At 36.1% G+C, this 14,300-nt stretch overlaps 1 protein-coding gene across 1 annotated transcript in view; it reads left to right on the top strand.

The window, feature by feature from the left end:
• Positions 1-10,249, top strand: part of CNTN6 (contactin 6) — a 270,310-nt gene extending 260,061 nt beyond the window's left edge. Inside the window, 4 exon segments of the mRNA XM_045808106.2 lie at positions 7,667-7,779; positions 8,531-8,699; positions 9,405-9,465; positions 9,467-10,249. Of these exon segments, the coding sequence (XP_045664062.2) occupies positions 7,667-7,779; positions 8,531-8,699; positions 9,405-9,465; positions 9,467-9,509 (386 nt within the window). The 3' untranslated portion in view covers positions 9,510-10,249.
• The last annotated feature ends 4,051 nt before the right edge of the window (positions 10,250-14,300 follow it).

The following is a 14,300-nucleotide window of genomic DNA, read 5'->3' as shown; positions in this document are numbered from 1 at the left end:
AGTTGTTGAGGCAATGCTTAAGTCAGGTCATATTACATGTATTCCTATTGACCAGTTTAAGGTGGACTGAGATCTGAACAATAAACTACTTTTAAAGGATTGTATATATGTTTAAAAACTTAAAAAATATTTTTTTTCTGTAACCTGAATTTGCTAGTTTGATTGATCATACAACTTAATTCAACCATGTATTAGTTTATGCTAACCTACATGTTCAAGTAGAAAATTCATTTTTGACATGGTGATCTCAAGTTTGTTCAATTGACCTACTTTAAGTACTTGATACTTCAAGTGGGCTTAACTGAAATTTGGATTAAATTCCAAAAAGATTATTGGTGGTTTGTTTGAGTGTTAACACATGATCACCTTCATCAAAGAGTGTGGAACATATCCTTTGAAAACAGTTTGATTAACAAGGAGTAATCTCCCCAAGATGTAATGTTAGAATATATCTGTTGAGAGAAAAAGTGAGATGAGATTCAGAAAACTTAAAATGAAGTTTAGTATTGTTAAGCATTCATCTTCTTTCTTGATTAAATCAAACAAATAAAAACCCTTGTAATTCCTAATTTCTTTTTTTTTTAGAATTGTTAACGCTCATTGTATTTATTTATTTTTTTCAGCATTTTTTTAATTTTAATGTTTTTTTATTATATTATGTTAGTCACCATACAGTACATCCCTGGTTTCTGATGTAAAGTTCGATGATTCATTAGTTGCGTATAACACCCAGTGCACCATGCAATACGTGCCCTCCTTACTACCCATCACCAGCCTATCCCATCCCCCCACCTCCCTCCCCTCTGAGGCCCTCAGTTTGTTTCTCAGAGTCCATAGTCTCTCATGCTTCATTCCCCCTTCTGATTACCCCCCCTTTCTTTATCCCTTTCTTCCCCTACCGATCTTCCTAGTTCTTATGTTCCATAGATGAGAGAAAGGTAATTCCTAATTTCTTTATGGCAATTTTGTTTCAATATTTCTTGAATTTGGCTTTCACCAGTCTGTATGCTTCAGTGTAATGATCAGAATAGCCAACAAGGACTTGAGAATAAGAAGTTTTATAATTCTCTGTCTCATCATATGTGAATACAAATTAAACCTCTAATTTCATTCTGTAACACCCTGTATCATTGACCTTGTGAAAATGGGATATAGACCGTTTCAGATTCCTATTGTAGCTGTTCATATTTCCACAATTTAGGGATTTAACGCAATATGAATTTATTATCATACCTTTCTAGAGGTCAGAAGTCCAAAATGAGTTTCATTGGTTGGAAATCAGGGTGTTGGCATAGGCTGTGCTCCTTTTGGAGCGTCCAGAAAAACATTTGTTTCCTTGTGGTTTCTGGCTTCTAAAGACCACCTAACACCTTAACTGTGACCCCTTCCTCTGTTTTCAAGGCCAGTAGCTTAGTGTCTTCAAATTTGCCTGTGACTCTGATCCTCTGCTTCTGTCATCATATCTCCTCTGACTCTGGCCCTCGTGCCTCGGTCTTGTTTGCCCATCTAAAGATCCTTAATCACATCTGCACAGTCCCCTTTTCCATATTAAAAAAAATTAGGAATTACAAGGGTTTTTATTTCTTTGATTTAATCAAGAAAAGAGAGGGATGCTTAAAAATACTAATCCCACAAGTTCTGGGGATTAGGATATGGAAATGTTTGAGGGAGATGGCTTTATTCTGTTGATCACAGTTACAAAATACTGAGCATGTCTACATCCCAAGCCCTGTGTTAATTTTCCAGATATATTATCCCACTTAATTCTTACAACAAATCTAGGAATTTCATATTTTAATTCCTAGATACAAGAAAGCAAATGCTTAGAAAGGTTCTTTGAGCGTCTGTCAGACAGAGACACTATGAACGTGGATTCTCTGAATCTCTTCATCCCATGAACGCTGCGCTAATTTGTAATCTTCATCTCTAATCATCTAAACAGTCCCTCTCTCTCCAAACTGAAATCTTCAGTCCAAACCTCAAATGGTCTTTAGATTTTTCTTCCGAAAATGGGATCATGTCCTATTCTCCTTCTAAAATTTCATTGTCTCCTCTATCCCACAGATCAAAAGCTAAGAGAATCTTTCACCATCTGTCCCAAACTCCCTTTCTCTCCTCGTCCAGCCCTGCCAGCCCCAAACTTAGTGACCTACAGTTTAACATCCCCTTGTCTAACTTCATGTATTCTCTCAGAGTGTCATGCCCCTGCCATACCTGTCAACAGTCACATGTCTTTCCTACTGATCTATAAGTTTCCCATATTTTGCCTTTTAATGTATTTGCATTTTTCTGGGTATTCCATGACTCTGGCCCATTGTGAGATAGTGTTAGAAAGAGAAAGGGACTCCCGAGTGGAAGAAGGCTCAGCTCAGCCATGTGCTACCTGCGTGGCAGGTCTAATCCCCCCATAACTCAGAACCCATGTTATCATCTGAAAAAACAGAGATGATGATACTTTCCTCTGGAGTTTGCTCTGAGAACTAGAGGATATTATGAGCACCAAGGTGCCCCAGAGGCTGCCATACAGCGAGAGCTCAGTGCATGCTAACAAGTATTATTGTACTTCTCCTGTAGGGATTTCACTTTCTTTGCGTTTCTTAAAGAGAGAAAGCACTTTCTACTTTCTTTCTCTTTATAAATCGTTGCAGAAATTTTCTTCAAGGGTCATGAAAGGACAACCAAAGCGAAGATGAGGAATGGCTTTAATGACACATTGAAGATAGCTCCGATTCCAAATGCTATCCCTGGATCTAACTTTGATTTTCCATGTCCTTGAGATGACATCAAAATTACCTTGGAATAGTGGTGACAGCAAAAAATTCTGCATCCATCACACATTCATACTGTCACTGTCTAGATTTTCAGTCTGATACTTGATCATCCACTGTAAATCCTCAGAAAGCAAAGCTCACATTTACCAAAATCTCTGCCTATTTTGATTGGGTAAGCTTAACAGAAGATAGAGCCTTTTTTTGGAATTATGATGATTCAGTCAATCACTCAAGAAAATAGTGCCTCCCGTGAGCTGTGCATAGGTTAGTGCCTGGTGGAGATTAAAACAGCCAAGATCTCTGCCTTCAGGCAATTTCTCTTTAAGTGGAGAGGCAACCTGCAAGAAAACAAAACAAAGCAAAACAAGAAAAAAAAGAAATAATCATAGATTATGAAAGGTGGTACAAAGAAATTAAGAGGCTGAGATATACATAAAAAGGAGAACCTATGAAGGGAAGGGTATGTATTTGGATATGACATAAAACATGAACTGGAGCTAGTGGACAAGGGGATCTCCAAACAGAAAGAACAGCATATGCAAACCTTCGGAAGTCTCTGTTATTATTGTTATTGGTGGTGATGATGGCCTTTTTGATTTTTTTAAAGTAATTATCAGCGATTTAACAATATCACAGCTAAGTGAAAATGATCTATTTCCAAAAGACAGCTGAGGGGCACTGCAAATATATTGTGATCCACAGAGATATCACTTAAACAGAATTTAGACTTACAATCAAAGGGATAAAAATATTTACATCAATTCCAAGAAAAAAAGAAAAAATCTCACACACACACACACACACACACACACACACACACACACACACAGCAACAACACTGCTTATATAGAAAGAAATATCCAGGCCCACCAACACAAAGTGTTTGCAAATTTTGGCTCAATTTGGCCCCTGTCATTGACAGACTAGTACTCTGTACTGGATTTTTCTTGCTGTAAATTTGCAATCAATCCATATTTAGACATAAAGGAAGCATTAAGCTTTTATTTCATCTTGCACTTATGTTCTTTCTCTCTTGCCCAAATGTCAACCCCATGCTGTTACTTAGAAGTGTAACATAAGAAGTTGTTTTTGAATTGAGTTCACAGTGTGAACTACAGTTGAATATAAATGCCATCTACAGAAAAATTGATCACAGGGAAACCATTAGAGCTGTAGAAGGCTAGTTTAATGTTGCTCTGTCATTTGATTAATAGAAAATGATTTAGTCTTTGAAAATTGCCCAGAAAGATTTTTAAAATTAGAAAAATGCTTGTTTGTTGAATTTACCGTCGGCCAACTTGGTATAAACATCCATGGCATGTGTTTCGTATTGTCCCTCCGACGGTGTTTTAGATTTTCAAGGTAATAGAAATCTCAATGTCATCATAGGTATTTGAAATCCAGTTTAATCAAGTACATTAAGCTCATGAAACCAGAACAGTTAATAGTGTTCATATTAAGCAACTTTCTAAAACAACTTTCAGAAACTTTTTATTTAAATACTAGACATAAGGCATTGGCATTGAAGTCATCCTCATGGGCAAAGATAAGAAAGATAATAGACTATGGTAGTTTCCCAGATAATTAGCTAAAACTCTACCACTTTATCTGTCTTTCAAAAAGCATACAAAGAACCCAAGAAGAACAATATTATTAAGGGCAAACCTTAAATTTACCCTAGTTATATTTAAAAAGTGGATCATTTGCAAGCTTTGGAATTGTATTATTACTAACAAACCGCTTTGAACACAATTGCAAAATTATGTCATAAGACCACAGTGGAGAATTGTTACTCTCAGGAAGGAGAATTAGCAGTTACTGAGTTTTTTTAGCAGGTACCACTAACCAAGTGAGGAACATTCATACTTTAGAACATCTAAGCTAAAATCTTATAAACCAGGAGATTTTTTCTCATTTCAAAGATGGAAAAACCAGGCCTCGTGGAAGAGACTGGATACAGATTCACTTCTCTGTGACTTTAAAGGCTAGCTCTTTCCACCTCCCAGATAGCAAGAGAGTAAAGCATTCTAAGTCATCTGTGCCATTGGCCATTCACACCAAGAACTCATTCCTGATAGAAGTCTTCTTATTTTATGTCTATAGAATACTTTACGTATGCTTTGGTAGATGAAGAAACAAATACGAACATTTCGGTGTCATGGCCATAGTCATAAACTGATTGTCCACATAGTTGATAGAAGTCAGTTCTGTCTCCCAGCCTGGAGCTGCACCAGTGGATTCATAGTGTTGAAAAGAGTGCTTTTACTCCAAATAAACAAACAAAATAGGGACAGGAATAGATGAAAACTTCAGAGTCCATCACTGCCAGTGACATCAAAGGAGTAAATTTATATTTTCTCTGTATCGATTCTATGATGTTGTTAATGTTAATGCTTCATTTTAAAGAACAGAGGTAAAAGAAATGTGCCACAAGAGCATGCTAGATATTAAAACTATGATATCTTGTGAGAAATTTTATATTATCTCCTTTGTAACTGAGAAAAAGATTAGGGAAGGCACTCTGGGATAGTTGAGGGGGAATAGTTACAAACAATTATTGTTGACATCTAGTCCTTCAGAAATAAATGTATTGACAAACATGCATTGAGTGCTTACTAAGTGCAAAACTCTTAGGCCTTTAATTACATCAGGCTTATATTGTCAAGAAATGTCCTAGGGCATGTTTAATCCAGTTGCCTTATCTATCTTATAAATCATAGGAATTGCCATAGATTTGACCATGGCAACTGACCTTTATAGGAAAGCATGATGAATGGATTGGCCACATGGTGTCACCTATGTGTCTGCGCACAGCCCAGGACATAGTCAATATGACCTGAGAAAATCACTCAGGACTCCAAGTGGTTTTTCCTTAACCATCCTATTGTAGTCACTTATTCAACATGTTTGAATTGTATGTCTCCTGTATGCCAAGCACTGTGCCAGTAGTTGGTAATACAGAGTTGGACAAGGCACATGCCCTCAATAAATTTAAAGAAACACTATCAAGAATAGCTATAATTCAATGTGACAAATCCATTATAAAATATGAACTGAGCCCCACTGGAAGCAGAGGGGGGGAACATTTATCTCTTGGCCATGTCCCAACTGAGGTGTAAGTAACTAGGTGAACAAGAATAATGTCTCTGTGGGTTTATGGTAACAGGAATATATGATAATGCAATATCAGACACCCTGAGACTTTTCCAGTGACATATAAGAGAATAAATAGCAGTTAAGTCAAAGCTCCAAAAGAAATCATTTCCATTTCCATCAGTGTTATAATGAGTTAAATATTATGCTCATTCAGCCTTACAAATTCAAACAAGATGCCAAAAACATCTTGCCTCTGCTTTCCAGCTGAATTATTTTTAATCTCTCTGGTTTCCTAAATCTCAAAAATAATCATGTGGACTCAAATCTTTGAGAAGCAGCATGTTGTCATGGAGGAACACCAGCTTGGAAGTCAAGAGACTGAGATTCTGTTGTGACTCAATCACCCTTTTACTGCTTGCTTTTGGATAAGTGAGCTCCCAACCTGGACTCTAGTTTTCTTGTATGTAGAATTCTCTGGCTGAAATAGGTCCATTACCTTAGAAGGCGGATTCTAAAGTCATCTTCCCTTTTACTTACCATCTTTCTCTGAGACAACATTAATTTCAGAGAACTAAAAACTGCATTTTGGATTTAGAATAGCCTTTTGGGATGATCACCCAATTTGTAATGGTTTTGTCTTTTCTGGGTTCCCAACATCTCTATGTTAAATGACATGCATTCTTCTCACTATCTAGCCACAACAGATAAACGTGGCCAAATTAAGTCAATCCTCATCTTTCTCCTGGGACTTCTAGCCTGGATTATCTCTGAACAGAGTAGGTTCCAAATGTCAGATATGGAGAACAGTCATGATTTCTGCCACATACACTGAGAATGACAAAGTGGTCTGTGGCAAGATGAGCATGCAGCAAACATTTCCATGGGAAGCAGAAAGAAGAACTTCTTGGCTTTTTGACATTTATTTTTTGTAATGGTTTTGTCTTTTCTGGGTTCCCAACATCTCTATGTTAAATGACATGCATTCTTCTCACTATCTAGCCACAACAGATAAACGTGGCCAAATTAAGTCAATCCTCATCTTTCTCCTGGGACTTCTAGCCTGGATTATCTCTGAACAGAGTAGGTTCCAAATGTCAGATATGGAGAACAGTCATGATTTCTGCCACATACACTGAGAATGACAAAGTGGTCTGTGGCAAGATGAGCATGCAGCAAACATTTCCATGGGAAGCAGAAAGAAGAACTTCTTGGCTTTTTGACATTTATTTTTTGTCCCTCTTAAAGCTCTGCTGCATTTTGCCAAGAATTCTAAGAGATTCCCCAATATGCTTCACAATCTTTTACTATTTTGCTTATCATATCTTGAGTTGATTGGGTTAATTAAAGTCAAAGAGTCCTAACACAAGATTAAAAAGGAAAATACTACCAGGAATTAACACCACTGTGTTGATATGTATGAAAGGTTTGCAGTCTGAATTTGCTTGACATGTTCATTGATTGACGACCAAATGGAACACTAGGTAACAGAGCCCTCCATCTACTTATGTATGGTAAAGTAAACAAACTCAACAGCAATGATTAATAAATTAATACCGGACATGCAACAAGCCATTATTAATTCATAAGTTTGTCACAAAGACAGTCCCAAATGACCAGAATTTAAATGAATTTGCTTATTCTGATTAGAATTAATATGATATTTCAAATGACATTGAAAACATTTTTGCTTCTTCAATGATAATCATCCAGGACTTATTTTCCCCTTTCATGTTGATGGGTCATACAGTAACCATGAGCTAATTAAATATCCATTTGAATCTTTGATTATCTCTTTAAAGCTCCAAGCCAACCACCAGCTAACATTGCCTGGAAACTGACAAACTCTAAATTATGCCTGAACTGGGAGCATGTAAAAACCATGGAAAATGAGTCTGAAGTGTTGGGCTACAAGGTGAGCATTTAGTTTTTCCTTTAATAATATCATTTAAGTTACTAAGGAACTGAGAGTGTTAGAACCAAATAAGAAACAAATTTATGCATATGGAAATACAGGAATCTTTTAAAAAGTATTTGAAAAATACTTAGCATTGCTGCTTTCAGATTCTTCATTGAAAATTTTTATATTCTGAGGACAGTAATGTGTCATGGAACAAGAATAAAACTCTATAATACACAGCAATTTTTCTACAAGTGACTCCCCTTGCCATCAAAATATGATGGTGTGTGTGGGTAGTAAGGTAAGATGAGAATGAAGTACAAGAATATATTCAAATAGAATTTCTAGAACTTAGGCTGCAGTAGGATGTGAGCTTTTAACAACATAAAAAGAATCTAACAAGAGGGTAGCCAAATACCCAGAGCGAATTATTTCCATCAGTGGTAATGGACACTACCTGGCAAATGCACATATTCAGACATTTGAAAGGGGTCCAAAGTAACTAGTGACTTTTCACAGTGAGCTCCAAAGATAATAGCCTCAAGCTATTTAATTGAGATAAATCTATTCTCATTTCAGAAGCATTGGCCAAAGACCAAAAAAAAAAAAAAAATTTTATGACTAAATTTAAGGAAAAGGCACAGAATGGAAATTCCCATTCAAGGACTACAGCATTTATAATGATATGTCTCATAGTGTTCCATAAGAGTATCTGAACTTTAAAAGAGTGACATGTCCATTTCACTTGATTCACCATTTTATTCAGATTCTGTACCGGCAAAACAGACAGAGTAAAACACATATTTTGGAAACAAACAATACATCGGCTGAGCTTCTGGTTCCGTTTGAAGAAGACTACTTGATTGAAATAAGAACAGTTAGCGATGGTGGGGATGGAAGCAGCAGTGAGGAAATTCGAATTCCAAAAATGTCAAGTAAGTTGAATCACCATCGCTGTTGTAGATTTTTGAATCTAGACAGCTGCAGCATGATAAACAGTTTTATGTTTCTTCATTTGAATCTCAAAAAGAAAAAAAGCAAAAGAAAACACACACAACTGTGTGTCATTGGTGCAGAATTCATTCCACTGGCACAAAAATCAAAGTTTTCCTCTGGGTACTCACAGGCTTCTGGGAGCAGGGATAGAAAATATGAAACACATGTACTTGTACTCTTATTCCCATGTCTGTGGCAGGCATCACTAATCAATCATGACATGCACACTGAGCTGAGTCACAAATCTCAAATCCTCTCAATACAGTGTTCTAAGCAGGTAACACCAATCAGTCAGATTTAGCACGTAATAATCGTTTATTATTTCTGCTTCAGAAGAATCACTTCCTCAGCTGCCCGAAGTTGTAGCTGGCTGAAATCATCAGCCACCACACATTGGCAAATCCTAATCTGCCCTTTGGTCAGACTTGGCCAGTTTAGGCATTTTTCTTGTTCATTTTTACATTTAAAACAGATATCCTAGGACAGAGGGCTAGCAACACTTCCTAAAATTAAATATGATGTAAGTGCAGCAAGTGTGCTAACACACATTGTTAGAAGAGAAATGATCGTATGCACGAAAACTTGATCTAACAAGCGATTTTATTTTCTCTCAAGGTATTTTGTTTTATTTTTATGTTTTGCAGGTTTAAGTTCCAGAGGAATTCCAGCCTTAGAACCTAGCACCTACTTCCTGTCAGTTGTCATCATTTTTTACTGTTTTACAACTCAGCCACTTACACGATGAATAAAACCATAAGTCCTTGAGAGTTTTTTGAAAGCAAATTATTCTGTAAATAAGCTCTCCAGCCCCCATCACGAAATATGTTATTAATACAGACTTGTTTGGAAAGGAAAAAAGTGTATATTATTAATATCTTGTAAATATCTATGGTACATTAATAAAACAATTTTAAACACTTTTGAATTTTAAAGTTCACACATGATTACATACATTCAGAAAGTGCCAGGTAATCTGTGGAGTTGTAACTGCTGTGGCTTTCAAGTGACTTCTATGGAAAATATAAATAGCTCCCCTTGATGACGATGATAAATATGAAATAGGTTGCAGTTATCATAGAGAAGACGTATATTTTTTACATGCTCCAGGCAATTTGCTTCCGTATTAAAAATTTTCACCCTCCTTGGAAATAAAATGTAATTATTTGTTTATAGTTGGGATTCTTTAAAAATGTAAGCTATTCCAAAGAGTGATGTGCTTTTACCTCTAAATGAGGCGAGGCCAGGAAATATTCGTACCCAATAATATATGTATATACGTGATGTTATTTTCAACTCACTTTTCTAGGAGGTTCAGTAATAATAATGGCAGGAAAAAGTGCTTTATGGCAAAGAAAGAGAAAAGAAGGGAAATAAGCACCCGTCTAATACAATCTAACAACTCTGGTGTATAACAGGCAATTTCTCACAGCAAAATTTAATTTTTTTAATCAGTTTGGAATTCTTCTAAGGAAAAAGTTGCATGAACAAATCTCAGGTAATTATTACAAATTGTTACCAATGCATGTGACCTTGTTTTCATACAATAAATAAATCTAGTAACAATTATTTAACGAAGTTTTTGACATTTTGGTATATGTATATGTATATATATATATATGTGTATGTATATATATACATATATATATATGTGTATGTATATATATACATATATATATAGTCAATCATCTCTGCAACTATAAAAATAATCCTACACTGTCCAAGACTTAAAAAGATGTTTGCAGGTTGACTCTTCTGAACCTATTTGAGTCAGTGGTCCTACTTCTTGGAACTGCATTCTGGAAAAAGGAGTCCAAGAGAAGGTAAGGTTAATGAATGGGCTAATGCCATTCCATGTGGCCATCCTTTTCCTTCATGAGCGGCCTTGAGGAGTTCGGCCTCCTGGCAGTCTGCCCTCGCTCCCAGCCAATCAGACTTGATGTCCTGGGGAGCTAGGATTGAGAAATGGTCACACTGGTTTGCCTTCTTCACATGGTGCGACCTCTTAATTATGTTGAAAATATTTGAATTATCCTCACAACCCTCAAATCACACAGTCCTCAAAATTGGATTTTGTCCTTTTCATTTCTAATGTATTTTAAAGCTGTTTAAAATACCCAGTGTAGTCAGCAGCAGATGGACAATGACTTTCCATAGTTCAAAATTTCTCCCTGCCTGAGTAGTGTGTCAAGCATACAGTACAAATTAATGAGCCTTATTCTCCTCCATGCCCTAAGATATGGCTGTGCTTTGATGGAGCAAAATAGATAAGCAACAGCAAATGCTGTTTGGCACACTGATGTTAGCTGCCTGTCCACGACACATCTGTATTGACCAGAAATACCAGGGCCACATGGTCTCAATGGTTTTCTCAACTTGGTGAAAGATAAGATTTGTATCTTCCTCCTCAAAGCAGGTATTGAGAGTTAAATATACTATGAGATTTTTGTTTCCGTTGATTAAGTGATTAGATACATTGTCATATGTGTAGAAGTCTGAAGGCCAAGGCAGTTCTTATCAATAACTCTTACAGGTTTGAAGTTGTGCTTTCATTCATGATTGCTGGAGTATTAAAAGTATGCATTATTCAATATCTAATATTTATTTTTTTATCAACCCATACTAAATTTTTTTGGAATCTAAATTGGAATTAATATTAAATAGCATCTGTTTTGGCTCTTGATTGATTTGAATCTCCACTCTTAGTGAGGCTTTGGACCCGTATTTTAACATCCCCATATTGCTATTATCAGAATTAAAGGACATAATGTGCACAAGTGTTTAGTGTAATGCATGCAATGTTGTAAGTTGTCAACAAATGGAGCTTCTGTCATCTGCTGCTATAAACTAAACCCCTAATGAAATAAGTTACTGTATTTCCTTAAGTGCCCAATAGACTATGAGAACAGATTCAGCCTTTGTCAAAATCCAAAAAAGTTGCAAGAAAAATGAGTAGTTCACATACTCTGGACACTAAATGGGACTAAAGAATGGAACCAATGATGATTCCATCAATCCATTTCAAGAAGATATTCTGTGTGGTGTATGTTCTTGTCTGATATTTAGGAGAGATTTCTAGTGGATCCCTTTATTGACCAAGTATATTGCTGTTAAAAACTATTATAAACATAATAACTTATTTCCATACTTCTTACAGGAAGGAGAAAAAAATGTGGTTGCACCTGGAAACAGCTTAAGGAGGAAAAGAAAATAAGGATTAGGAGACTTGACACAGCAGATTTATGACCCTATAAAGCTATGGGCTGCCAGGTAATGTTAACTTCAAATCAGCTCCATGTCCTCTCTTCTCCTATTCTTCACGCTAAAATCCTCCCAGGTCAGTGTCCCTTTTCTAAGTGTACACCAGAAGGTGGCCCATAAGAGAACATGCCTGCTATCTTTAACAGCAAATACAAACAGTGAGAGAGGACCTGGAATCTATTTGGATTTCAAATGTAGTGAAATAATCATTCTTTCCCATAAGTGAATCTACTATTTTTAAGCCTCTATATCTTATCGGTCTAGACTCCTTCTTGACATGTTAACTTTTAAACACTCCCCAGCTGCCATAATTATTATGTTATTTGCTGTAGAATTACATGTTTAATTCAATAGAATTCAAGAATTTGGCAATCACATCACTGTTGAGCTCAGTACTTGAATTAGGTTTCTCCTGAGAAACAGAACCAATACGATGGGTGTTTGTGTAAAAGTGTGTGTATACACAATTGCATATATGTATAAACATATATAAAAAGAGAGAGAAAGAACTAGATTATAAGGAATTGATAAGCAATTAGAGAGGCAAAGAATTCCAGACCCAGGAGAGCCAATGGCATAGCTCCAGTCTGGGTCTCCTGGGAACCAGGAGAGCTTATGGTATAATTTTTGTTCTGAGTATGAAATTGGGAGAGGATGAATGTTTTAGCAAGAAGACTAAAGGCAGAAATAATTCTTCCATAGCATTTTATTTTATTTAGGCCTTCAGTGGATTGGATGAGGTCCTGCCACATTGGAACGGGCAGTATTCTTCACTCCGTCTACTGATTCAAACTCCTCCAAAAACTCCCTCACAGACACACCCAGAATATTAACTAAATATGTGGGCCCCCTGCAGCACAATCACGTTGACACATAAAATTAACCATCACGGTGCTGTTTTTCATGAGTTTAAATAATTCAATTCTAACCTCATCAGCTTTTGAATGGAATTATTGAAATATTCTTCTGTTTCTTCAGCTGTAAAATGAGATGTTGAATTACAAGATCTCTGAGTTCCTTTAAAACCCTGCAATTCTCTATCAAGCTGCAGAGTGGACTACATTGAGTATGAGGCAGTGTTTCACTACCTTTCACGACACACGCGCACTCTGTATAGCTTTTCCAATTTATTTCTATGTTTTCACTAGCCTAAATTATTGTGTTGAGCTTTCTTGAGCTTTCTTTAACTCTGAGTTAATTGAATTTTCATTACTAAAACAATGGGTGTACTAAGTATGCTTTTTCAAGCCACAGAGAACCCTCGGAAATTCTGACCCATCTCTACTCTCCACTGAGAATTGCTGGTGTGTTTCAGAGGTCCCCGAGTGCAAAGCTGTGATAAAACTTTCATTGTTCAGTGAAAAATGAGAAAAGTTCATACAGTGTGATGAGATTTTAATAATGAATAATTTGTGAACTATTTAAGAGATTACGACATTCTGCTTTTTGTGGTAAAAAATTTCCACTCTTGATGACATGGAGTTGAGTATGAATACTGGTTTGTTTTACATGTTCAACTTTAAAATATTCTTACTTGGCAAAAAAAAAGAGTAGGTTACTTTATATAAATCAATTCAATTATTATAATTATTTGGAGAAAAATCAAAAGTTTGAAAATAACTGTTAGTTAGTTAATCTTTTTTTACACTTACTTCTTTATCTGATTACCATCGAATTAGTGGGTTTGGCTTTGTTCATTGACTTCAAGCTTGTATGGCACAGTCTTACCCTGTATCCCTTGAATAGGAAGGTTCTGTGTTATATGCAATTGTTGTTTATATAAATAAACCACAGGACTAGGAAGTCTGATCAACCTTTTATAACAAGCTATTAATATAATTAAGATAATAATGGAAAAAAGATCACAATTCTAAATTTGTTCATTATTTATTTAATTAATTAATTTTAAGAGAGAGTGCATACACATGCTCTCAAGCTGTGCAGGGTTGGGGGGGAAGGGAGAAGGGCACAGGGAGAGAACCTCAAGCAGGCACCATGTCCAGCACAGAGCCCAACACGGGGCTCAGTCTCACAACCTTGAGATCATGACCTGAGCCAAAATCAAGAGCTGGACACTTAACCAACTGAGCCACCCAGGTGCCCCTCTTCAATATTGTAAAATTTGAAGGTTATTTGCTTTCTACTTTTCTATATGAACGTTTCTTTTCTTTCATGAAAATATATATAATAGCTGTTAGGAGTTCTTTCATTTCTTTACATGTAGCAAAATAATTTTTATAAAAAGGTAAATTTGTCTGCTCCATTATTTTTAATATTCCTCT

Source organism: Ursus americanus, chromosome 14 (assembly GCF_024610735.1).
Source record: "Ursus americanus isolate L20-20 chromosome 14, mUrsAme1.1.p, whole genome shotgun sequence".
Lineage (NCBI taxonomy): Eukaryota > Metazoa > Chordata > Mammalia > Carnivora > Ursidae > Ursus > Ursus americanus.
The sequence above is the reverse complement of the archived record's forward strand: the minus strand, read 5'-3'. Positions and strand labels throughout refer to the sequence as shown.